Source organism: Micromonas commoda, chromosome 15 (genome assembly GCF_000090985.2).
Source record: "Micromonas commoda chromosome 15, complete sequence".
NCBI classification, from domain to species: Eukaryota; Viridiplantae; Chlorophyta; class Mamiellophyceae; order Mamiellales; family Mamiellaceae; genus Micromonas; species Micromonas commoda.
In genome coordinates, this window is record NC_013052.1 from 427,013 (window position 1) to 450,394 (window position 23,382).

Genomic DNA, 23,382 nt, shown 5'->3' on the forward strand with positions numbered 1-23,382 from the left:
TTCCATTTTGGGGCGCGCCGATGACGGCCAAGGGCGCCGCCCTGTCGGGCATGAGCCGCGCATGGGCCGCCTCCGGTGCTCTGCTCACCGTGGAAAATCTGGGCATGGCGACGATCGTCTACGCCGTCGCCTTCGTCGCCTTTTGGCTCGGATGGTACGCACCGACAACCCCGATCGGCGCCCCGCACGATTCCGCCGACATCGTAATCAATCAGTCGCTTTAACAACGACGCTCCTCGCCGTTCCCGTCGCTCACCGTCGCTCACCCCGATCGCCGTCGATTGATCTTTTCGCAGGAAGATCCGGTCGCTGCGCCCGCCCAAGCGCGAGCGGTTCTCCACCACCGCCCACGTGATCCGCGCGCTGAACGATGAGACGTACGATCAGAGCATCCTGACGCAGGCGAACCTGGCGAAGATCTGCGGGCAGCTCCCCAAGTGGATCACGTTCCCGGACAAGGACCGCGCGCCCTGGCTCAACCGCGCCGCGCAGCAGTGGTGGCCCTTCCTCAACCGCGCGATATCCAACTCGGTCGTCGGCGCCGTCGAGCCCATCCTGAACAAGCTCGTGCAGGGATCGCCAATCAAGAATCTGCACTTCTCCAAGTTCACGCTCGGCACGGAGCCCCTGGTGTTTGCGTCCGTCGCGTGCGTCGACGACGTGCCGAACGAGGTGGGACTGGACATAGAGTTCAAGTGGGTCGCGAAGGAACCGGAGGTGCAGCTGGACGTCTCCCTGCTCGGCATGGTGCTTCCCATCGCCATCGACAAGCTGGAGGCTTTCGGCACCGTCCGGATCGTGTTCGGACCGCTCTGCGACTGGTGGCCCGCGTTCTCGGACATGCAGGTGGCGTTCATCGGCAAGCCGAAGATCGACTTGGACCTCAGGCTCATCGGCGGCGACATCACCAAGTTCCCGGTCGTCGAGCGCCTTCTCATGAACCTCATCAAGAACGTCCTCACCAAGCTCATGACGTGGCCCAATCGCCTGGACATTCAGATCACCGAGGATCAGGGCGCGAGGTGCACGGCCCGCGCGGGCATCGTGCGCGTCACCGTCCGCAGAGGCGCGAACATGAGCCGGGGCTCCGCGCTGGGCGGCAGCGTGTTCAGCACCAAGGCGACCCCCGCGGTGGAGATTGTCGCGATCGACGGCGAGTACGGAGCTCCGAAGACGACGAGGGTGACTTCGTCGTGGCGACACTCGGGCGAAGATCCCGCGTGGGAGGAGACGTTCGAGGTTTTCGTCCGCGACGCGCGGCACACCGTGCTCAACATGTGCGTCGTGGACACCGACGCCATCGCGGCTCCGTCCATGGGGTCGGTCAAGCGCGCGATGACCATGTCGAGCAAGTACCGGAAAAAAAACGTCGAGCGAGATTCAGATGGGGACGGCGACGGCGACGACAGCGAAACCGACCAGGGGGCGGACGTGTACAACCCGGCGGAGGTGAAGGTGGCTGGGGGCAAGGACGCCGTCAAGGCGCTGCGAACGGACAAGCAGGCGAGCAGCTGGAAGGGCGAGAAGGCGCTGTACAAGTCCAACATGTCCGTCATGGGCAGGGTCAAGTTCGAGGTTGGTCAGCTGTACGACTCGCCCGGGATCACGCTTCAGGAGACGGTGCCGCTGAAGAAGACGAAGAGCGTCGGGGGTAAGATGCTCAGCGCCTTCTCGAGCGTCAAGGAGGAGAACATGCCCAAGCTGACGTACGCGTGCAAGTTTATACCCCTGGACGACGACCCGGAGCTCGAGGAGGCTCGGATGAAACGGCTCGCGGGAATCACGGCGAAGGATCTTAAAAACCCCGACAGCGAGAAGGTGGACGTCGAGGACTTCTGCGGCGTCCTCCACTGCAAGCTCCTGCGCGCCACGAACCTGGTGTCGCGCGACGCCAACGGGTTGTCCGACCCTTTCGTTCGGTGCAGCTTCGGTCGGCAGATTCACAAATCAAGCGTCAAGTACGAGACGCTCCACCCGGTGTGGGACGAGACGTTCGACTTCATCGTGGGGGTGGACGACGTGTACGATTCTAGAACGATCGAGTGCGAGGTTTGGGACAGGGACCCGTACGGCGTTCGCGAGTACATGGGCAAGGTGCGCGTCGACCTCATCGCGCTGCTCCTGCGCATAAAAGACCTACCGCCCGCGGCTGGTCAGGCGTACACAAAGACGCTCAAGATCAACGAGGAAATCTCCGAGGCTGCGAGCGGTCGGCTGGAGATGGAGTTTCAGTTTTACCCCGCCAAGGGGTACGCGCAGGGGCTGAGCCGGAGCGCCATCGGGTCCAGGCGTCAGCGCAGGTCGGGGAACGAAGCCGGCGGCGGCTTGACGATTGACGCCGGGGGAAGCGACGGGGGGACTCCGGCGACTTCCGGAGGTTTGAGCCCTTCGAACTCGCTCCGGTCCCCCGCGAGCAGGCGCGGGATGCTGGCGCTGGCGGAGGATTTCGTGGAGCGCGAGGGGACGCTGAGCGTGGACGCCACCGACGGCAAGATGCTGGACAGCGAGATCAAGGCGCTGAGGAAGGAGAAGAGTAAGGTGGACAGGGCGCGGGCAAAGAAGGAAGGGGGCGGCTGCTGCTCGTGCTTCGGCGGCAAGGGAAAGAAGGGGAAGGGCAACGGCGGAAGCCTACGGGGGAAGGCGAACGGGGACTCGTCCGGGAACGATTTCCTGGCGCGCATCGAGGAGGTTGCGCCGGACACGCCCGACTCCCCGGCGGAATCGGTGTTTCAGGAGCTGCCCTCGCCGCGGCCGTCGGAGGCGGAGGGGGACAGGCTTTAACTTTTAAGCCTTTATTTGGTTATGTCGGTTATCCGAAGCACGAAACCAAGCGAAGGTGGCCATCCGTGCCGCTCTCGTCGTCGGAACGACCGATGAATGCCGCCGTCGTATCCCGTCGCAAACGACAACCTCGGCGATACGAGCCACGACGCAAAAGACTCCCGCGCACGCCGCACGCGGAAAACATCGACACGACTCCGAACGCACCCGAGACGACGACAACGACATGGCCCTCCTCGTGACTTTCCCCGCCCCGCGCCTCGTCGCCTCGCGCCTTCTCGGCGCGCGCTCCCTCCGCACCGTCGGCGGCGGCCGCCACCACACCGCCTTCGGGCTCCACGCGCGCGCCTCTGCCGCGGACAAGCAGGACACAAAGGTAGAGTTCCGCGTGATATCGGGCAAAAGCTGGCTCATTGTCGGTGACGACGCCCCCGTCGGTCGCCGCCGCCCGCTCCCTCTCGTTCGTCCGCCGCGCCGTGCACCGGACGCGTCCGCGGTCCCCGCGCCGCCTTTCTTCCGAGACCTTCGATCGTATCGGATCCAAGGAACCGTCGTTGCTCGCCCGATATCCGAGTCAGCACCCGAACGCACTGACGTTCTAGGAACGGCCCACGCCGACATTTTCCCCAAACTCGCAGGCGCAGCAGGATCAGCAGGAGGCGGACAGGCAGATGAACGAACAGAAGCCCCGCGCGAGCACCCAGTTCCGCCGGCTCGGTCCCCTCGCGCGGGGCACCGCGCTGTCCAACCTCGGAGGCTCCAGCCCGATGAACCTCTTCGGCTTCCTCGAGCAGCTCAGCGACGCGATGGAAACCGACCTCGCCGGTGCGTCGCCGCCCCCCGCCGTCCCGACTCGATCCCCGCGCGCTCGACCCGACTCAAACCCCGCACTCGAACCCCGTCCCACGTCGTCCTCACGACCCTCTGCACCACCCACCAGCGCTTCGCATCACCCGCCGCCGCCCCTCCGTTTCCCTCTATCCCCAATCAGCCATGGCCGGAGTTCCGTTTGGACACAAGGACTCGGTTGGCGCGTTTCCCAACCACCTCGCGTTTCCTTACGACATCGTCGACAAGAGGAGCGAGTACGTCATCACCGCCGACATCCCCGGCGCGAACAGGGACATGGTCGAGGTGAGCGTGGACGAGGACCGCGTGCTGCACATCGTGGACGAGCGCGCGGACAGGCACGAGGAGCGCGGCGGAAGCGACGAGGACGGAGCCAAGTACGTGGTGTACAATCGATCGTTCGGTCGTTTCGAGCGCAACTTTCAGCTGCCGCAGGATGTCGAGGACGGCGCGGTGGACGCGACGATGAAACACGGCGTGCTCGTCGTGCGTCTGCCCAAGAAGAAGGAGACCATCCGGCAGGAGCAGAGGAAGAACGCGCGGCGCATCGCGGTCAAGGGGTGAGACCAGCGGCGGCGATTTGAACGGATGGACGACGACGACGACGACGTGAGAAGACGCCCTCGGGGCGACGCGGGAACGACGCGACGCGACGCGAACGAAAAGAGACGACTCGCGTTCAAGGCTGATGTCACACGCCGCACGACACTTACACATGCTCTATACTGACTTCGAAGTGCAAAGTACGGCGATCTCCCAGATCTGCTCTAACAATGAGCAGTACTTTGCTCTTGTGGTAAGGATCGGTGTCGTGCTCGAAAATGCTCGAGAAAAACCCTCGTGTGGCATCAACCTTGAGCGCGAGGTCGGGAGTTTAGCGAACGGGACGAATGGAATCATAACGTTTCACGACAAAGATCGACGAATGCTACCTAGATATCTCTGCGCTTCGATGACGCCCCGCCACCCGCGACACACGATAAACGCTCCCGCCCGCGAAAAAAAACCGTCAAACCTTTGACCCTTTACTCCCACTCCACCGTGGACGGCGGCTTGGACGTGATGTCGTACACCACCCGGTTCACGTTCTTCACCTCGTTGCAGATCTTCGCGCTCACCTCCTGCAGAAACTTCGGCTCGAACTGGTACCAATCCGCGGTCATGCCGTCGGAGGAGGTGATGGCTCGAAGGCCCACGACGTGCGAGTGCGTTCGTTGGTCTCCCTGCACGCCCACGGATTTGATGGGCAAAAACACCGCGAACGCCTGCCAGATCTTATCGTACAGGCCCGCGTCCTTGATGGCGTTGATGTAGATCTCGTCCACGGCGCGGATGGTGTCGAGGGCGCCGTCGGCGCAGACGTCGCCCAGGACCCTCACCGCGAGGCCGGGGCCCGGGAACGGGTGTCGCGAGATGAAAGCCTGCGGCACGTCCATGAGCAATCCGAGCTTGCGCACCTCGTCCTTGAAGAGCATGCGCAGGGGCTCGACGAGCTCGAACCCGAGCTCCTTGGGCAAGCCCCCGACGTTGTGATGCGACTTGATGGTGTGCGAGTGTTTCTGGTCCGAGCCCGGCGGGGGGCACGATTCGATCACGTCTGGGTACAAGGTACCCTGCACCAAAAACTTGGGCCTCACGCCAGTCTTCTTCTCCACGTCGTCCTTGTACTCCTTGAAGACCTCGATGAACTGCGCGCCGATCGTCTTGCGCTTCTTCTCCGGGTCCGCCACGCCCTTGAGCTTGGCGAGGAGCCTGGCCGAGTCGTCGATCTTGGTCACCGGGAGGTGCAGGTGGTCCTTGAACATCTTCATCACGCGTTCACCCTCCTTGTACCGCAGCAGGCCGTTATCCACGAAGCAGCAGTGCAGCCTGTCGCCGATGGCCTTGTGCACCAACGTCGCGGCCACCGCGGAGTCCACGCCTCCGGATAGCGCGCAGATGACGTGGTCATCCGGTCCCACCTTCTGGTTGACGATGGCGATCTGCTCGTCGAGGACGTTTTGCATCGTCCAACCGGCTTCAACCTTGGCGATGTGAAAGAGGAAGTGGCGGATCGTCTCGAACCCGCGCTCGGAGTGCGTCACCTCGGGGTGGTACTGAAGGCCGAAGATCTTGCGCTCGGCGTTCTCGATGGCCACCACGGCGCCCGCGTCGGACTTGCCCACGCACTTAAATCCCTCCGGAAGCTTAACGGCTTCGTCGCCGTGGGACATCCAGACCATCTGGGTCGGGTCCATCTCCTCGCCGTAGAGCGCGGATTCCTGGACGATGTGCACGGGCATGCGACCGTACTCGGCCTTGTCCGCGGGCTTGACCTCGCCGCCCATGAGCTGGACGATGAGCTGCATGCCGTAGCAGATGCCGAGCACGGGGATGCCCTTGGCCTGGCAGTGATCGAAGAATGTGTCCGGGACGGAGGGCGCGCCCTCGACGTGGACGGAGTTGGGCCCGCCGGAGAGGATGATCACCGACGGGTTATGCGACGTGATGCGAGCCTGCGAGATTCGGAGGATGGGACGCGCGAGGTCAGCCGGGGAGCGCGACGGGGCCGATCCCGCTGGGGGCGGCGGTGCCCATCTTTTTTAAATACCCGGGGCGGGCGGTTGGTTGGGCGGATCGAGGTTTTCCCCCGCGCCGGCGCCGCCGCCGCGCGACTCGCGCGGCGGCAGCCGATGCGGACGCGGCGCGCGACCCGGGGGGCGAACGCGCGTGATCCGGGCGGCGGGTGCGATCGAATCGGCGGCGCGCACCATGTCGGCGTCGCCGGGCAGGAGGACCGAGTACACCCCGAGCTCGCGCACGCGCCGGGTGATGAGCTGCGTGTACTGGCTGCCGTAGTCGAGGACGACGACGGTGTCGGGGCCGGTGGCGCCGACGCCGCTCTCGCGGCGCGCCTTCTTGGCGGCGGGAGAGCTCATGGTGTCGGCTGACGCTCCGACGTGAGGGTGGACGAAAGGGGTGGGTCCAAGGCGGCGGCGCGCGCGATGGACTCGTAGCTCTGGCGCTCGACGCGAACAACGCTTTTTTTCAAACAGAACGCCGCCAGCGTGGAGCTCCCGCGACAACAAAAAATTACAACCGACCTACTCTTATGAGCAAACACCCTCAGCTGAACACCGGGAGCGCCGCTCGCTCCCAGTTATCCCTCCACCTGTTCCCCCCGCCCTTCTCCTCCAACTCGCGCCGCATCCTCGTCCGCATCTCCCCCGCCACGCTGGTACCCGCGGTAAACCCCTCGAGCACCCCGCACAGCTGCGCGGCGAGCTCCCCGGCTCCGCCGAACAGGCACCCGTTCGGCTCGCCTTCGCGAACCACAGCTGTGCGCCGTTTGGGCAGGCGAACCACCGGCGGTTTCCCTCGAGCGCCCTGACTCACGCTCCCGCCCGCGAACCGCGCGTCCTCGCGAACCAACTCGTGGATCACGTCGTACCTCGCCGCAAGCACCGGCAACCCGCATCCGAACATGTCCACCACCTTCATCGGTAAGTCCAACCCGCTCGAGCTCGTGTGCGCGCACACGCCCAAATCCGCGGCGCCCAGCAACGTCGGGTAATCCCCCGACTCGAGCCACGCCGTCCGCACCGCGACGCGTGTCAGCCGCAACGAACGCATGCGCGACTCGTAGTGCGCGCGCTGCGGTCCCTTGCCGGTGACGATCACGAGCAAGTCGGGGTATCGACTCGTCGTCGCGTTTGCGTCGGCGCCGGCGACTGAGTCGTAGAGGGTGAGCGCGTCGAGGAGGACGCCGAAGTCCTCGTCCGGGGTCCAGCTCGTGGACGACACTACCAGCGCGGGGCGACCCTCGCGCCACCGCGCGCCGCCCCGCCCCGTCGTCGTCGTCGTCAGCGGGTCTCCCCCACCGACCAAAATCGCGTCGCAGCAATCGCCGGGGACTTTCGCGGGTGAAGCGTCGAGCGACGGCGCCAGCCGACGCATGAGCGCGGACGTCTCCGTCACGCTCGCGGGCCTGAAAAACTCCGGCGGGGCGTCGTGAAGCACCACCGCGTCGCGAATCCCCCATCGCTCGTCAAGCCACGTCGCCATCGCGTCGGTGACGGCGAGGTGCGCGTGCCCTAACCTTCCCAGCATTCGCTCGTAGACCTTCGCGATGAACACGATTGGGGACGACGGCCCAAACTTGAGCGCCATGAGTGTGTACGCGAAGTTGTGCCAGTCGATGACGAACTTGGCGCGTCGGATGAGGCACACGAGCCAGCACACGGCGAAGGAGGGTACGCACGGCGGCGTCTGCAGCAGCACGTGCGTCGGTCTCGGAAGCGCCACCGCGGTGGTCCACAGCATCTGCGCCGTCTGCGTCGCGACGCGGACGGCGAGGGCGACGATTCGGGGCACGTGACGCGCATTCGTCCACGCCGGCGGGGGCGGGATGAGGGCCATGCGGATGCTGGGATGAATCGCGACCTCGCGGCGGGGTTCGCTTCCCACGTACGCGACGACGTCCACGTCCGCGCCGAGGGAATCGGCGAGCGACAGCGCGTGATACTGCATCCGCGGCGAGCGCCCAAAGTCCCCGAGGACGACCACCTGCACCCGCGGCCGTGGCTTCTCGCCCGCGGCCGTGGGTGCGGGGCGCGGGTTGGACGGCGCGCCGGCGTCGGTCGCGCCGGCGCGCGCGGATCGCCGCCGCGGGGGCATAGCCACCGCCCGGAGCAAGGCCGCGCCCAAATCTGATCTCGTCGCACGGGAAATCAGCGCGTCCATTCGTTTGCCGTTTCGCCTTCCCGTCAGGTTTTCGTCCATCTCGGAGAGCTGCACCGCCCCATCGTCGTGACGTCACACTCGCGGGGCGCGAATCGTCCCAACCGCGGCGATCACGATGTCGGCGATACCCGCGACGCCCGCGTTCGAGGACGAGACGCGCGCGGCATCGCCCGCCGCGGGCCTTCACCCTGCGCTAACGAAGAATCATGCACCGAGAGACGACGTCCCGGAGAAAACAACAACAACATGTCTCTTCTCGTCCGATGAGGAGCCCGTGGGGTCGACGACGCCGTCGAACGCGGAGGCACCCGCGCCCAAGTCGAAGCGGCGGAGGCACCGGCACCCGAAGCACGTCCGCGACGCCATCAAAGCCGGTGCCGCCGCCGCATCGCGCGTGAGGTCGCCGTACTCGCCCGACCCGGAGGCCGAGAAGTCGACAGGACGAGGCTGGGAAAATGACAGCACAGCTGGCACGAAGATTCGGACTGCCGAGACTGACGCGACTGGAGACTCGGCCGGAAAGTTCATTTGCGACGATGACTGGAACCTCAGTCACGGCAGAGGCTCTAATACGAGTAAGCCGGCGGCTATTATGAGCCGCGCGGGGGGGCTCGAGGTGCGCGTCGACCGGGGCCGCGCCGCCGCCGAGGCGTCTCGCGCGCGCGAGTTCGGCCCGAAGGCGCGGTGGACGTGCCGCGTCAAGCGCTCGCCGCCCAAGCGCGGGGACGAGACATCCCGCGACCGCCCGCCCCCGCACCTCAGGTACGCGCCGAGGCTCAGGAGCCCCGACGACGACGACGACGACGGGGGGTCCGAGCCCTCGCTCGCGCCTTCCTCCGATGACGACGACGACGACGGATGGGGGCCGACCGTGGGGCTTGCGCGCAAACGGCACCACAGCTTCAACGCGGTGGCGACCGCAGGGGCGATCGCCGCGGCGCACGAGCGAGCGGCGCTCGAGGCGGCGCACGAAGCGCTCGAGGCGCTCGGAGACTCCGAGGAGGAGAGGGGGACGGAGGACTTTCCCGCCCCCCGCGCCGAGGAGGAGAAGGAACGGGTCACGGACGCTCGGGCGACGTCCACGGAGCGCGTCGCGCGCGAACGGACGCGCGAGCGAAGACGCTCGAGGTCGCCGATACGCCAGATCCGCGTCGCCGCGCGAGCGAAGACGCTGTCTCCCGAGACGCGTCGAGGCGCGTCGCCCCAACCTTCTCGGTTTTCGCGCCGAGTCTCGGTCACGCGCGGTCCTCAACGGTGGTCGCCGCCGCGCGATCGGTGGCACGACCGTGACGCGCGGCGCCGACTGTCGCGCTCGCGCTCGCGCTCGCGCTCGCCGTCGCCGCGACGGCGCCACCCGTCGTCGTGGTCCCCGACCCACCGCCGGCGCGACCGAGAAGACGACTGGAACCCGGCGGGAGAGCGGAACGCCTTTCCCTACGCGTCCCGCCGCGATCCTTACGCGTCGCCGCCGCGCGCGTCGCCCATCGAGCGGACGTGCGCGTCCGACCCGCGGAAGGCGACGTCCTCCGGGCTCCTCCAGCCGCGGCGGGAGGAACCCTACCCGACACCGCCCCCGCGTTCGGAGTCGTTCCCGCTCCCTCACTGGTCGACTCGAACCTTCGGCACCGTCGAGGCCGCCGCGGTTCAGCAAACCACGGGCCAACCCATGAAGTTCAAGTCGAAGCTGTGCGAGGATTGGACGCGGCACGGACGGTGTCCGGCTGGCGACGTGTGCGGCTACGCGCACGGCGCGAGCCAGCTTCGAGACTCGGTCGTGCCGGGGTTTGACCCGACGAACGAGTCTCACGTCAGGGCCCACACGTACCGCGCGTGCGTACACACCGCGCTGTGCCACGTCTCGCGAAGTCGCGTCTGGGTCGACGAGTTCGCAGATGTGTTCAGGTACGTCTGGAACACCGATCTGGAGCTGCCGGTACGGTTCGGCGGGGTTCCGTATTCGATGGAGGAGTACCTGGTTCGGTTCATGTCGCCGCACACGGTTCGGGTGTTTGAACTCGACGGAAGGGCGGCGGTGACGCTGGCGACGCCGACGTTCGACGAAGCACGGCGCCGCGAGACGAACGACGACGACGCGTTCGGGGTTCGACGCGGGGTGCGGGGTGACGGGCGCGAAAACGAACGTCCGTGGGCGGCGGACGATTGGAGCTCCGACCGCGACGACCGTTACGACCGATCCAACAACCTTCGCCGCCGCGACGGCGATTTCTTCTCAGCCGACGAGGAGAGGCCGAGGAAGAAGCCCCGGGCGATCGTCGTCGACCGACGAGACGCGTGGTTCATCGACACCAACGGCAACAACGGCCTCATCATCGGCGCAAAGGGTAAGACCATCAAGGCCATGGAGAGCCAATCGGGCGCGAACATCGACGCCAACAGCAAGGCACACATCGTTGAAATATTCGGTCGCGCCGACGCCGTGCGAAGCGCCAGGCTGATGATCGAGCACAAGCTGGGCGAGTTCCACAAAGATTTCATCGGCGCGGCGACGATGCGGGACCTCCTCAACGCGCGAAGGCGCGAGCCGAATCGCTCGACGGGCGCCCGGCAGTCGCCGCACCGGCAGTCGCCGGCGGCTGACCGCGGGGAGGACTCCAGGGATTCGGTCACCGAGCCTTGCGCGACGCCCATCGATAACGAACAGTCTCCGTCGCGACAAGAGCGGCAGTCTCCGATGAAACCGCCGGCGGCGGACCACGGGTGCGAAGCGTGCGGACTGCGCTTCACGGACGAGAAAGAGCTGAGGGCGCACAAATTAACCAAAGGACACCTCTCGTCGATTCGCGCCGCCGCCGGGTTCGACTCGCCAAAAACGCTGGTGGAACACAAGAGGCCCAAGTGCGAGCTGTGTGACGTCACCTGCACCTCAAATGTAAATCTTCGAGCGCACTACGCGGGTAGAAAGCACAAAGAGATGCTCGCGAGAAGAGAAGCGGAGGATCGGAAGACAAAGGCGGAGGATTGGAAGAAAAAGAATTCACGATGAAACGTCGCGGCACGATACGCGCGCACACGCGCGCGGTCGAGACGTGCTGGAACTCATATTTACGATTGAGAGAACGGACGACGCGTCATCGCATCGACGGCTATATTGTTACACAAATCCCCAAATCCCCATAGAGCCCGTCGCCCCCGCGGCGGGCGCCCGTATAATGGAAGAAACAAAACACAAGCGAAATATAATCGCGCGCAATCACCAAACCTCCGCAGCCACCGGGCTCTTCGCGGGCGGATACGACATCCACGGAAACGCGTCCATGCCCCGGGCCACTCGGTTACGAGCCTCCAGCTTCATCTTGAGCTCGTCGACCACGGCCGTGCACTTCACCTCCTCGTCACCGTCGTCTGCGAAGATCATGCGCTTAATCGCGCCGAGCTTTGACGAAACGTTCTCCACCTGCTCCATGAACGCGCCGCGCGGGGTCTTGCCGGAGGAGGCGCCCGCGGGGGGTGCCGTCGAGGTGGCACACTCCTGCGCCAACTCCTCGGCATCATCTCGCGCATCCGCGATCCAGGACACGTCCCCGGAGGCTGCCGGCGACGCGCCCGGCGACGACATCTCCCTCGCCTCGACAAACGCCTCCTTCACCCCGCGCAACACGTCACCCTCCGGGTACATCGCGAGAAGCGCCGCGCCGGCGACCGAGGCGAACGAGAAGAGCAACACGGCCAAGATCGCGAGGCCCTCCGAGTCGAGGGACACGCGGCCGATCGCCGCCAAGCGCTCGGCTTCCTCGGCGGCGGCGGCGGCGGCGGCGGCGTCAAAGGGAACCGATCGCATCGCCGCTCCCACGTTGATCAGGTACGTCTCCGTCATGGCGACGAACCTGGCGAGGAAAGGCGGGAAGATCATGAAGCTCCCCTTGACGACCGCGACGATGGGTTCGACGGGCGGTGGGACGAAGAAGTGCGTGAACGCGGACGTCAAGGCGCCGACGATGACGGAAAATGCGCACATCGCGACGGCGACAGGAAACGTCGACACGAGCCCCGCGCAAACGAGCGTGGCGACGACGCGAAGAACGTCGGGGCGCGAGACGTCCACGACGAGCGCCTCCGCGGCCGTGAAACCCGGGCGGTCGTCGTCCATGTTGTTCGGGGTGACGCAATCCTCGGGAAGCGGCGCGAGAACGACGCCCGGGGTTGACGCCTTACCACGCGCTGGGCTCGGCGTGAGTGGTTCCGCGAGCGCCTCGACGAGCGCCCTGGGCCGCGCCATCCACGCCGAGACGGGGGACGCGGCGGGTTGGAAGACGGGCGCGTCGGGAGCGGCGAGCGCCTCCTCGATGAGCCTCGCCACCGCGCCGGTCGCGCCCATCAAAGTCGCGGGCGATTGCGCCGACGCCGTCAACGCATCCGGCGAGGATTGAACCTCGCCTTCGCCCTCTTCCTCCGCCTCTTCGTTCGCCTCATCCGCGGGAAGGACGCGCGACGCAGGCGTCTTCTCCGCGGGACGCGCGGGAGTCGCGCGAAGGTGCCCGCCGGGCGAGATGGCGGAGAGCGCGAGGTCCAGCTTCGAGTGCACCGACGCGAACCACGACTTGACCTCCTCCACCACGTCCTCCTGCGACGCCGTCGGCGAGTGCGAATGAACAAGAGCGGCTCCTCCCTCGGGGGCGACGACGTTCACGGGGCCGCCGGCGTCGTTCATCGTCGCCGCGGCGGGGGTGTTCGCGGGAGCTCGCGCACCCGCGGGTGCCGGCGAGGGAACACCGAGATCGCCGCCGTCGCCGTCGAACGCGACGTGCGTAGCCTCGGGTGACATCTCCAGCTTCTTCGTGTTCGTGTTTGGCAATGAGGCGGGTTTGGGGCCCGCGGGTGTCACGGGCGAACCCGCGGCGTCCGCGAGCTCGATCCTGGACGTCGTCGGAACGGCGGGGGTTGTCGTCGTCTCCGTCGCCGTTACGATTCCCCCCTTCCGGCCGGCGTTGGGGTTCTTGCGCTTCTTGCGGCTGCCGAAGGAGAGGGACGTGCCCGGGGTGTGCCCGGCTTTTTCCGAGTTGAACGAGAGGTCCGTCGCGACGACGTTGGGGGACCGCGGCGAGAGCGGGGTTCGAGCGCGCGAGCTCGGGGTGTCGCTGCTGACGCTCTTGGCGCCGGACGCCATGGCGGTCATGTTCTCCATGTTCTCCGTGGCGTTCGCGGCGGCGACGTCGAAGGTTGGGGTCCAAGACGTCTGCGACTGCGAGTTGGGCACGATGCCGCTGTTGGTGCACAGCATGGACTTGTCGGCGGGGGTGATCATGCCCACCTCGTCGCCCTTGGTGTACGTCCGAGTGTTCTGCGACGTGGACGGGGAGGGGGATACGCGGGGGGATGAGCGACGGGCGAAGGGGACGGGGAATCGCGGCGGCGGGGGGGGGACGCGCGGTCTCCGTCTTCGGGGTTTCCGAGACACATTCATCCCACATTCGTCGCGGAGGGACGCTGCTCGCGGCGCGCACCTCGAGGTTATCGGACCACTTCAGGCCGCCGCGTCCGGCGGTGCCGGGCGTGCGCGGGTTTCTCAGCGCCGATTTCATGCTCAGCGAGTTGTCCCTCTGCCGCATGGGTCGTCCGTGGAGCGCGTGGGACCGCGCGGCGAGATTTGCGAGTTTGCCCGAGTTTGCCCCCCCGCACGTGCCACGAAACCGGCGCCCGGAGATCGGATCGCCGAAACGGTCCGAGGCCGAACGTTTCAGTCCGTTTCGAAAGCGCGACCGCGCGAGCCCACAAACGCGATCGACAAACATCCGCGTTAAAGACGATCAGTCTACGCTACGTGCCCACGCGATCGATCGCTCACCTCGGCATCGGGCTGCACACCTCCGCGAACGTCGGACGCCTCGCCAGCCGTGCCGCCGGCGACCCGGGGGGGCGAAGATCTGATTCATCCCCAACCGCGGATCCATTCTCGACTCCCCCCTCTTTAACCGGCGTCCGCCCCTCGACCGTCAGCTTGCGCCCCACCAGCCTGATGAGATCCCTCATCGTCGCGTTGACCCTCAGGTCCAGGTTCCCGCTCACCATCGCGCGGTCCAGCGGGCACCTGAACGGCCGGGTGTTCGCCCCAGATCCCCGCATCCCCCCCACGCACTCGCGGCAAAACGAGTGCCCGCACGGCAGCGTCACCGGCGAACTCGACTCGCCCTCGCTGCAGAAATCCCTCAGGCACACCGCGCATCGAAGATCGTCGCGGAGCCTGCGACGAATGCGGTGCAGGGGTGTTCCGGCGGGGGTTCCGGCGCTTTTATCCTGACCGATACTCGACCGCGCCGCGTTGTTTGGCGACAGGGGCGACAACGGGGATGAAGCGGTCGCCGCTGGGGATCTGCCCCACGGCGAGCCCCGGTCGATCGCGGTGGACGACGCCACCGCGATGGGTGGGGGCATGGATGCCGCGCGCCACTCGCGCGCCGGTCGCGTCGCGCGGGATGCGCCGACGCGGGCGGCGCCGTCCGCGCGGGCGTCAGCATCGCCTCCTCCGCCTCCTCCTCCACTGCCTCCGCCGTCGCCGTCGCCGTCGCCGCCCGCGCTCGATGCGGCCGTTCCGTTTCTTCTTCGGGTAGCCTCCGCGGAGATTGCCGCGCGCGTCGCGGGGTGCCGCGACATCGCTATTGGCGTCTTTCCGTCGCCGTTCCGCGCCGTCAGGTCTGCTCCCGCGGCTAACAGAGCCTCGACGCATCGGAGGTGCCCAGCCTCCGCGGCGACGTGCAAGGGGGTATCGCCCCGGCCGTTGGCGCGGGAGTGCTCGGCTCCGTGCTGAAGGAGCACCAGGACCGCGTCTTCGCATCCGTGCTCGCACGAGCGGGTCAGGGCGACGCTCATGGCCGCGGACCGTATCGACCTCGTGAGATCCCGCGGCACCGCGGCGTATCCGTCGTCGAGCATGGCGCGGAGCTCATCCGTGGCGTTGCGCTGCGCCCCGGAGATGAGCGCCGCGCGGAAACTGGCGACCGTGTGCTCGAACGACGACATCGACTCCTCCCGACGTATCGCGCGATTCGATGCGGCCCTCTACCTCCCCGCCGCGGTATCGCCGTCTGCCGCGCGCGGAAAACTTGTTCCCCCCTCCAGTCACCTCGGAACCGCCGACGCGACAATCACAAATTTTCTCGGGATTGCGTGTCGACAAACCCGCGCGGAGGGTCGGGCACACAACACCCCGTCGCCACGATGGCCACCGGACAGTTCGAGATGGAGCCCGGCGAGATTGACCCGTACGGCTACGTCATCGCCGCCATCGGATTCGCGTGCTTCACGCACTTCTACGGCAGCATCAAGGTGCGATACCACACTCAACACTCGCGCTGAGTCGACTCCGAGAAAAAGCGATCTCTAACCTTCGGATCTCTTCCACCTGTAGGTGAGCCTGGCGCGCAAAAGGTTCAACATCAACTACCCGAAGCTGTACGCCGAGTCGTCGGATGCTCACAACGTAGAGTTCAACTGCGTTCAGCGGGCACACCAGCAGACGCTCGAGTGGCTCGCGATGTGCCAGCTTCTCGCCGCCGTCAATGGCATGGTTTTCCCGAAAGCCGCCGCGTTTTTCCTTTGCATCTGGACCGTGGGCAAGCTCCTCTACATCCACGGGTACTCCAGCGGTAAGCCGAGCGGCAGGCACTTCGGAGGGATGGTCGCGCACATGGGGGACATTTCTCTGGTGGTCATGAGCTTCGTGTCGGCGAACAAGCTCCTCGGCGGGTTAATCCCGTAGGGAGGTTGGAAGAGGGAGGGGGGGCAACAGGGTTTTTTTCCGCGTGTTGCGGTACATCAGTGATGTTTTGTGAGTTGTTCTCCGCCTTTACCCTTCCTTCACGACTCCCATGTGACGAGTGAGGTTCGTGAAGGAAACAACGGAGCAACTCACAAAACCAACACGCAACTCGCGGAAGAGAGAGGCATCAGGTTCGCACAGGGTTTTTTTCCGCGTGTTACAAGTAACATGCGATGTTTTGTGAGTTGTCTCTTCTTTACCTTTCCCTTTCCTTCACGACTCCCACGCGACGAGTGAGGTTCGTGAAGGAAACGACGGAGCAACTCACAAAACCAAAACGCAACTCGCGGAAGAGAGAGAGAGAGAGAGAGAGAGAGAGAGAGAGAGAGACGATGTAATACCCGAGGCGACGTAAAAGCAAAGCCGGAGTCTCCATTCACGAAAACGGGCTACATACAATCCAGTCACGCGTCGGCGCACAAACTCCCCCCCCGCCGCCGTTCCGTCAGTTCATCTCGCTCTCGAGCTGCGAGTACTCGAACAGAAAATCCCCCTTCGACCGCTGGCACCAACCCCCGTCCGCGCTCATGTTAAAGTCGAAGTAGATGTAACTCCCCTGCTCGTACTCCTCGGTGGACACCTTCGGATCCTCCTGCCTGGCGAACCACGTGGCGTACTTCTTATGAAACCGCCAGTTGGCGCGTTTCAACTCCCTCGCCGCGAGGTACTGCTGCGCCGTGCCCTGCTGGTGGTAAAAGGCGAAAAACAGAGCGTCCGCGTCGAGCCGCTCGAAGAGCGCGGGGTTATCCAAAACCGGAGGCGTCGACGACGGGTAGCTCGGCGGCGGCGGCTTGGCGGGTGGCTCCACACGCCGCCTCGTCCACGTCCCGTCCTCCGGCGTCGGAAGGTTGCGGTACGCGCTCTCGAGCAGCCGGATGTTGACGCCCGGGTCCTCGTGCGCCATGCCGCCGAGGCGCACCGCCAGCGGGTGCTTGCTCCCGTCGGCGAGATCCGCGACGCCGCCGGGGAGGTCGAGCGCGAGAGAATCCTCGTCAGCCGCGGGCTTGGGATCACCCGCCAGCTGTGCCGCCTGCGCCTGCGCCTGCGCCTGCGCGGCGGCGTTCACCCCGCCAGCCTTGGAGGGGTCGACGCCGAATTTGGGCGCGGGAAGATTCTTCGCCGGCGATCCGCCCTGGTTGTTCTGCGCACCCCCGAGGAGGGGCGATCCGGGCGCGGGCTTGGGCAGCGGAAACTTAACCCCTGCAGCGCCTGATGACGTTCCTCCCTGCGTCGTCGGTTGGTTGGGCGACTGGTTCCCAAACACCGGCGGGTCGCCGCCGCTGCCGAAACCCCACGATTGCTGCTGCTGCAACCCGGGCCCGGACCCGGGCTGGCCGCTCAAGGGCTGGCCGTTACCGCCCCCCGGCGCGCCCCAGCTCCCGCCGTTGCCGCCCAGTTGGCCCTCCCGCCCCTTCGGCCCTGGGACCGGTCCGCCGCTCTGCAACCCCGGGCTCGGCCCGGGGACCTCGCCGCCGGACGCGAGCGGCTTGCTCAGCCCGAGTGGCGCGGGTATCTTCTTGCCGCCGCTGCCCAGCGTAGGAGCCGGGGACGCGGGTTTGGCGACGTCGTTAACCGACCCGTCCTTCCCCTTGCGAAGCGCCTCCTGCCTTACGAGGGACGAGGACGAGTCCGAGTTGGCGTTGCCCCGCGCCAACGCCTTCGACGGTGCCCCGTCGTTTGACGAATCCGCGGACTCTTTGTTGTTGGCGCCCTCCTCGGACTCCAGCTTCTGCAGCACCGCGGGCTTGCCCACGTCGTGCGATACCTCGCCGCTCGCGACAGCCTCGGCGAGGTCGTCCAGCTCCAGGTCCGCGTACATGTCCTCGACGTCTCCAAACTCCTCGAAATCGTCCTGGTTGCGATCGATGTAATCCTCCACGAGGTCCTTCAGGTCGGCGACGTCCTCGGGCTGCAACGCCTCGTTGTCCACCAGGCGGAGCACTAGCTCCATGCGCTGGATGTGTTGGTGGTGGCGGGACATGGACTCCTCGAGGTGCCCGAGCCGGGGCGGCCGGCTGGACGATTTGCTCTTGGACTTTTTCGTCTCGGCGAGGGACTCGATCTCGGCTTCAAACGCCTCAATCTGCGTCTGCAGCTCGTCCACCGAGTTGTTCAGCCACTCCCTCGCCTCGTCCCTCGCCTGTTCCCGCGGGTCCTTCCTCTCCCTCGCCGCCTCCAGCCCCTGCTTGGAGAAGGCTTTCGTCTTCGTCTCCTTCTCGATGATCTTGAACGATTCCATCTTCCCCTCGATCAGCTTGCGCGCCTCGAGCAGCGGCGTCTTGTCACGGACGTCGTTGCTGCTCGCCCACTGCTTGACCTGATCGCGGTAGCGCTGGAGCTTCTTGATCTCCTTCTTGAGGTCGCCCTGGGACGCGACGGGGAGGGGACGGGTGGTCGAGGATGGTCAGCGCGGGGGGTCGGGGCGCGGGGCAGGCGGGCGGGGGGGGTGGCGATGAGACTAAATGCCCACTGGCTAGGGTTTTTTTTGGGCGCGGGACCGACGCGGGGCGGGGCGGACGCGCGTCGGCCGCGCGCGGGGCGCCGGGAGACGCGTCGACTCGCCCCGCGGGACCGGATATCGCGTCCGGGCGGGGACCATCGCGTGACGTGACGGCGCCGCGCCGCGGGCGGCCGGGGCACGATTCCGAGGTGAGGCACCGGGCGAGCATCCGCACCTCATACTTCTCCTTGTTGCTCTGGCTCTCGGCGTCGACCACCTTCTGGTAGATGCGGTCGTAGACGTCCAAGCCCTCGTCGATCTTCTTGAGGGTGCGGTCAATCTCCGACTGGAGCTTCCGCTTGTCGCCCATGGTGCCTCGGTGGGAGCTAGCCTCGTGCGCGCTCCACCTCCATCTGACGGGCTCGTTGGCGCGCTAATTCTCAACACGGCACAGCTGTGCGCATCGAGACGAAACGGGTTCTCATTGTCACGACTCAGTGAAAGATTCAGTGATGATTCATTCTACTCATCCTCGACGTCGCTCACATCCGGCGCCGCCGCCACGGCCCCGTCGTCCACGTCGAGGAGCGCGTCGATGTCCACCATCGACGGCGCATCCCCGTCGTCCTCCCCGCCGACGTCCTCGCCGACGTGCACCTCCACGCCCCCCCGGGCGTCGTCATCCTCCTCATCCCCCCACGTCGCCGCGTCGCCGCCGCGGAGGTACTCGGGCTCGACGCTCGGCAACGACGCGATGGGCTTGAACTGCATGTCCCCGCCCAGGATCTTATCCAAAAACGCGCTCGCGGTGCGTTCGTCCAAGCCGCCGTCACCCGCGTTTGTGGCCGCCATCACCGCGAATCGGTTACGTTTGCCGCTCTTCACCGCCACGAGCGCGGGCGCGTGCGATTTTCTAACGCCGAATGCCTTGGCAAAGTCCGCCTGCGCGCCGCCGTCGATCCACACGAACGAGAACGGATCGTTCCTGTACTTCTTCGCGAGCTCCACCATGACGGTATTCTCCGGGAACTCGTCCACGCCGTTCGCGTCCACGACGAGCACGACGCACGTGCCCGCGTACGAGCCGAAGCAATCGGTCAGCACGTTTTCTTCGGTGAGGGGCGCGTATCGCGCATCCGCCGTTTTCCTCGGCTTGCGGGGCTCGGGAAACTTGGGCACCCCGTCGTGAATGTTGGCACCCCCTGTACGCAAAGACCCGTCCCGTCCCTTGTCTACGAACGCCTTGGCGGCCCTGATCTTACTTCCCGCGCGGTCGCCCAGCTCGGCCGGGCGCAAAAACGCGTGATACTGCGCGTTTGGAGCGACGAAGACGACGGTTGGAAGGTCGAGTAAAGGATCCAGCTTGAAGTTGCGCGCGACGCCCGGGTCGTCCTCGTGGCGCACCCACGCGAACGCGACATCCTTGCGCCTGCCCGACTTGTACTTGACCGCCGTGCTCGTCCACCACGAGGGAACGCCGGCGGTCGCGTCGTCTGATGAGGATGAGGCGGCGACGACCAGCAAAGCCTTCGGGATGTTCGCGTCGACGACGTTGAGGAAGTTGAAGGCGTCGTGGTAGGTGAGCTTCGGGGCGAGCTTATCCTCGCTCGCGGTCGTCTTGGCGGCGAGTTTGGTCTTGACGAACTGGACGATGCCGTCGGCGTCGCGCGCGCCGTCGAAATCGTGGCTCTCCTTGCCTCGCGAGGCGAACCCTTTCAGCGTGGGGAAGCCGTTGACGTTGAATTTCGCGCACAGCGCCTTGTTCGTCGCGTCGTCGCAGTCGACCGCGCCGAGCTTGGCCTTGTCCCCCACCTCCTTCTTCAGCGCCTTCGCCGCCTTGGTCCACTCCGGCGCGAGCTTCTTGCAGTGGCCGCACCACGGGGCGTAGTACTTGACGAGCCAATACACGTCCTCCTTGGCGTTGGTCACCCTCGCGTCGAAGTTTTTAGCGTCGAGCTTGACCACCTCGCCCAAATCGTCGAAGAGCGCGCGCGCGGGGGTGGGACACGACGCGATGCACGCCAGCGCGACGACGAGCGCCGTGCGGAGGGTGAACGCGCGCGGCATCGTGGCGCGATTCGCGTCGCGCGCCCTGATACTGCCCGAGCGCACCCCGCTCGCCTCGGAATCGTAAATCCCCGTCGGCGTGTCCGAGCCAATCAACGCGCGTCCGCTGCCACCAAGCCACGGACGCAGTGGCCAACCGGCGCCTCGGTCGCGCGACGCGCACACGAAGCGCACCATGGCCGCACTCGCCCCAACCTCCGCCGCGGCCCTCGTCGTCGTCGCGAGGGCGCGGTCGCGCGCGCCGCCGCGCGCCGTCATCGCGCCGCGAGCGCCGCCCGCGCGCGCGGCGCTCCCCCGCGACCGCGATCGTCTCTTGTTAGGCACCCCGCGATCGGTGATGACGTCGACGCCGAATCGTCGCCGATCGAACGCGACCGCGACTCGCGCGTCCGCCGATCCCGCGGGGTCCGACGCGCCGTACGCGCCGTGGCGGGACCCTACCCGCCTCGGCCTCCTCGCGCTCTGGCTCGGCCTCGGCTCGGTCGCCGCGTTGGTCGCCCCGAAGGGCACCACGGATTTCGACGCGGGGCTCGTCACCACCCTCGTCTCGGCGCCCTTCTCGGGCGCGGTCAACCCCATCTTCGAGGCTCTGTTCAACTCCTTGGGCGTCGTGCCCGCGGTGTACGCCGCGCTGCTCCTTCCGGGAGCGAAGGACCAGCCGAGGATCCCGACGGTGCCGCCCCTCGCCGCATCCTTCGCCCTCGGCTTCTTCGCGCTCGGGCCGTACCTCATCGCGAGAGAGCCGAGGACGGAACCGGTGCCTCGATCCTCCCTCGGCTGGGCGACGCGGACCATCTTCGAGTCCAAAGTATTCGCGGCGTTCAACGCCGCCTTCGCCGCCTTCCTCATCGCGTACGGCGCCGCCAACTTCACGAGCGACGCCGCGGAAGCCTTCGTCGCCATGTGGCGGGATCAATCGGCGCTCGCGTGCGTCTCGAGCTGCGATCTGACGGTGCTGTCGATCGCCATGTACGGGGCTTTGGCCGAGGACATGCGAAGGAGGGGGTGCTACGACGGCGCGAAAGCGGCGGCGTTCTGCGCGGTGCCGGTGCTCGGGCCGTGCGTGTACCTGCTGACCAGGCCGTCGCTGCCGGAGTGAACACTCGGTCAAACTGTGAAACTATTTATTCATTCATTCGCATCAATCGCACTCGCGTCGTCTCCAGAAGGCCCGCTCGGCCGTTCTTCGACGCGTCATCGCTCCGCCGCGAGACGTCGCAGCCGGTTGATGAGCGCGGCCACCTCCGCGTCGACGTCCCCCGCGCTCGCCGCGCGTCCCACCCTCGCCAGCGACTCTTTCACCACCCCCGCGAATGTTCTGACCCTTCGATTGACCGCCACCTCCTCCTCCTCCTCCTCCTCCTCGTCCTCGTCCCGGGCGAACCCGTCCACCGTCTCGCGGGACTCCGTCCCCCGCCGCCGCTCGCCCCCCCCCGGGGCCGCTCGCCCGTTCGGCGTCGTTCCCACCTCCACGTCGTAGAAGAAGTCTCCCTCGTCCCCGGGCCACTCATCTGCGGCGCCGCGGAAGCCGTCGATTGATGAATCGTCCAACCCCCGACTCGGCGTGGCGTCAAACATCGGCGGCGGCGCCCGATCCGCCCCCCTCCTCCTCGCGGGCCCCTCCGCCGCCAGCCTCCGCGCCAGCCTGTGCCCTCGCGGGGGCGGCGCTCCAGACGTTCCTCGGTCCCATCGCCGCACAGCTGGCGGCTCCGGTCCCCGCTCCAACCGCTCTAAGCGTTCCTCCTCCGCTCGCGCCGCCGCCGCGTGTGACGCCTCTTCAGCCTGACGCGCCCACTCGCGGCGCTCCCAAGCGGCTCGCACCGCGTGTTCGTCGAGCGGGGTGTCGCTGAGGGCGGTGCCGACGCTGCGCCACGCGCCCACGGCGTCGGCCATGACCGTTCGTTGGCGCTCCGTCATCGCGGGCGTTGCATCTGCTCCATTCGGCGCGGGGGTCCGGAATACCCCTCCTCCTCCTCCTCCTCCTCCTCCTCCCCTTCCTCCTGTCTCTCCCCTGTGAAGCTTGCCGGTCGACTTGAGTTTCGCCACGATGCTCGCGGGTTTCACCGCGGAGGATGCCGCGCCTCGGAACGCCGCGCGTATGGTCGCGAAAGTGTCGTCGAGGTTCCTCGCCGACGACGGTTTGGCGATGGTCAAATCGTCGATGGTCTCGTCGTCGAGGTCGATGCGCCGCGGGGCCCATCCCGCGGGGGTGTTCTGCACGGACGGCGGTCGATCGACGCGTCCCCTCCGCGGATGCGCCGCGCGTAAGACGGCGTCCGATAGGGGCGCGTCGGGTAAGGTCCTGGCGTCGCGCAGGGAATCCGCGGACAGCGTCGCGCCCTCCGGCAGCCGGTCGTCGTCCAGTTTCTCGCGCGGGATCATCCCCTCGGCGTACATCCGCACCTTCCTCTCCATGTCCAGCTGCACCTCCGGCGCGCATCCGGGCGGGAACAGCAGCGTGATCGTCCGCGGTCCCGCGTTGGGGCGAGGGATGTACCGGACCGACAGCGTCGTCTCGCTCGTCGCGTGCCAGCCCGCCAGATTCGTGAACAGCCATCGGTGGCTCGCTCGCAGCGTGCGCGGGTCGAGGAGCGCCAGGCCGCACAGGTCGACGTAAGCCACGGCCTCGCGCGTGGACGGCGGGACGCGACCGGAGAACGACGCCGCCTCCACCTCGCACGGCACCGCCAGCGGCTCCCTCATCCCCGGCGCCGTCCGCACCGCCGCGACCGCCCCGCGCGAGTTTTGA

At 66.7% G+C, this 23,382-nt stretch overlaps 12 protein-coding genes across 12 annotated transcripts; 5 read left to right on the forward strand and 7 right to left on the reverse strand.

Moving 5' to 3' along the window:
* Window positions 1–50: 50 nt before the first annotated feature.
* MICPUN_106563 (predicted protein) lies at window positions 51–2,817 on the forward strand (the record flags this gene model as incomplete). The annotated part of the gene is made up of 2 exons (XM_002506340.1): window positions 51–154; window positions 297–2,817. The coding sequence occupies 2 exons, from the start codon at window positions 51–53 to the stop codon at window positions 2,779–2,781; spliced, it is 2,589 nt and encodes an 862-aa protein (XP_002506386.1). The 3' UTR covers window positions 2,782–2,817.
* A 1,050-nt stretch (window positions 2,818–3,867) lies between these two features.
* MICPUN_73804 (predicted protein) lies at window positions 3,868–4,140 on the forward strand (the record flags this gene model as incomplete). The annotated part of the gene is made up of 1 exon (XM_002506341.1): window positions 3,868–4,140. A coding segment is annotated over one exon (273 nt), but the record flags the coding sequence as incomplete, so codon positions are not given.
* A 378-nt stretch (window positions 4,141–4,518) lies between these two features.
* On the reverse strand, window positions 4,519–6,548 carry MICPUN_64504 (predicted protein; the record flags this gene model as incomplete). The annotated part of the gene is made up of 2 exons (XM_002506519.1): window positions 4,519–6,125; window positions 6,381–6,548. The coding sequence occupies 2 exons, from the start codon at window positions 6,546–6,548 to the stop codon at window positions 4,656–4,658; spliced, it is 1,638 nt and encodes a 545-aa protein (XP_002506565.1). The 3' UTR covers window positions 4,519–4,655.
* Window positions 6,549–6,735: 187 nt separating this feature from the next.
* On the reverse strand, window positions 6,736–8,190 carry MICPUN_68238 (glycosyltransferase family 33 protein; the record flags this gene model as incomplete). Its single annotated transcript, XM_002506520.1, has 2 exons — window positions 6,736–6,927; window positions 7,006–8,190. Coding segments are annotated over 2 exons (1,377 nt in total), but the record flags the coding sequence as incomplete, so codon positions are not given.
* Window positions 8,191–8,467: 277 nt separating this feature from the next.
* On the forward strand, window positions 8,468–11,356 carry MICPUN_64506 (predicted protein; the record flags this gene model as incomplete). Its single annotated transcript, XM_002506342.1, has 1 exon — window positions 8,468–11,356. The coding sequence occupies one exon, from the start codon at window positions 8,468–8,470 to the stop codon at window positions 11,354–11,356; it is 2,889 nt and encodes a 962-aa protein (XP_002506388.1).
* A 2,736-nt stretch (window positions 11,357–14,092) lies between these two features.
* On the reverse strand, window positions 14,093–14,715 carry MICPUN_109578 (predicted protein). The gene has a single exon (XM_002506521.1). The coding sequence runs from the start codon at window positions 14,377–14,379 to the stop codon at window positions 14,152–14,154; it is 228 nt and encodes a 75-aa protein (XP_002506567.1). The 5' UTR covers window positions 14,380–14,715; the 3' UTR covers window positions 14,093–14,151.
* Window positions 14,716–14,952: 237 nt separating this feature from the next.
* Window positions 14,953–15,177, reverse strand: MICPUN_88847 (predicted protein; the record flags this gene model as incomplete). Its single annotated transcript, XM_002506522.1, has 1 exon — window positions 14,953–15,177. A coding segment is annotated over one exon (225 nt), but the record flags the coding sequence as incomplete, so codon positions are not given.
* A 348-nt stretch (window positions 15,178–15,525) lies between these two features.
* Window positions 15,526–16,066, forward strand: MICPUN_64509 (predicted protein; the record flags this gene model as incomplete). The annotated part of the gene is made up of 2 exons (XM_002506343.1): window positions 15,526–15,633; window positions 15,716–16,066. 2 exons carry the CDS (start codon window positions 15,526–15,528, stop codon window positions 16,064–16,066), a joined length of 459 nt encoding a protein of 152 aa, XP_002506389.1.
* Window positions 16,067–16,477: 411 nt separating this feature from the next.
* On the reverse strand, window positions 16,478–18,936 carry MICPUN_64510 (predicted protein; the record flags this gene model as incomplete). Its single annotated transcript, XM_002506523.1, has 2 exons — window positions 16,478–18,491; window positions 18,802–18,936. 2 exons carry the CDS (start codon window positions 18,934–18,936, stop codon window positions 16,572–16,574), a joined length of 2,055 nt encoding a protein of 684 aa, XP_002506569.1. The 3' UTR covers window positions 16,478–16,571.
* A 1,256-nt stretch (window positions 18,937–20,192) lies between these two features.
* MICPUN_74645 (predicted protein) lies at window positions 20,193–20,441 on the reverse strand (the record flags this gene model as incomplete). Its single annotated transcript, XM_002506524.1, has 1 exon — window positions 20,193–20,441. A coding segment is annotated over one exon (249 nt), but the record flags the coding sequence as incomplete, so codon positions are not given.
* Window positions 20,442–20,970: 529 nt separating this feature from the next.
* On the forward strand, window positions 20,971–21,732 carry MICPUN_64512 (predicted protein; the record flags this gene model as incomplete). The annotated part of the gene is made up of 1 exon (XM_002506344.1): window positions 20,971–21,732. One exon carries the CDS (start codon window positions 20,971–20,973, stop codon window positions 21,730–21,732), a length of 762 nt encoding a protein of 253 aa, XP_002506390.1.
* A 95-nt stretch (window positions 21,733–21,827) lies between these two features.
* Window positions 21,828–23,336, reverse strand: MICPUN_64513 (predicted protein; the record flags this gene model as incomplete). Its single annotated transcript, XM_002506525.1, has 1 exon — window positions 21,828–23,336. One exon carries the CDS (start codon window positions 23,334–23,336, stop codon window positions 21,828–21,830), a length of 1,509 nt encoding a protein of 502 aa, XP_002506571.1.
* Window positions 23,337–23,382: the final 46 nt, after the last annotated feature.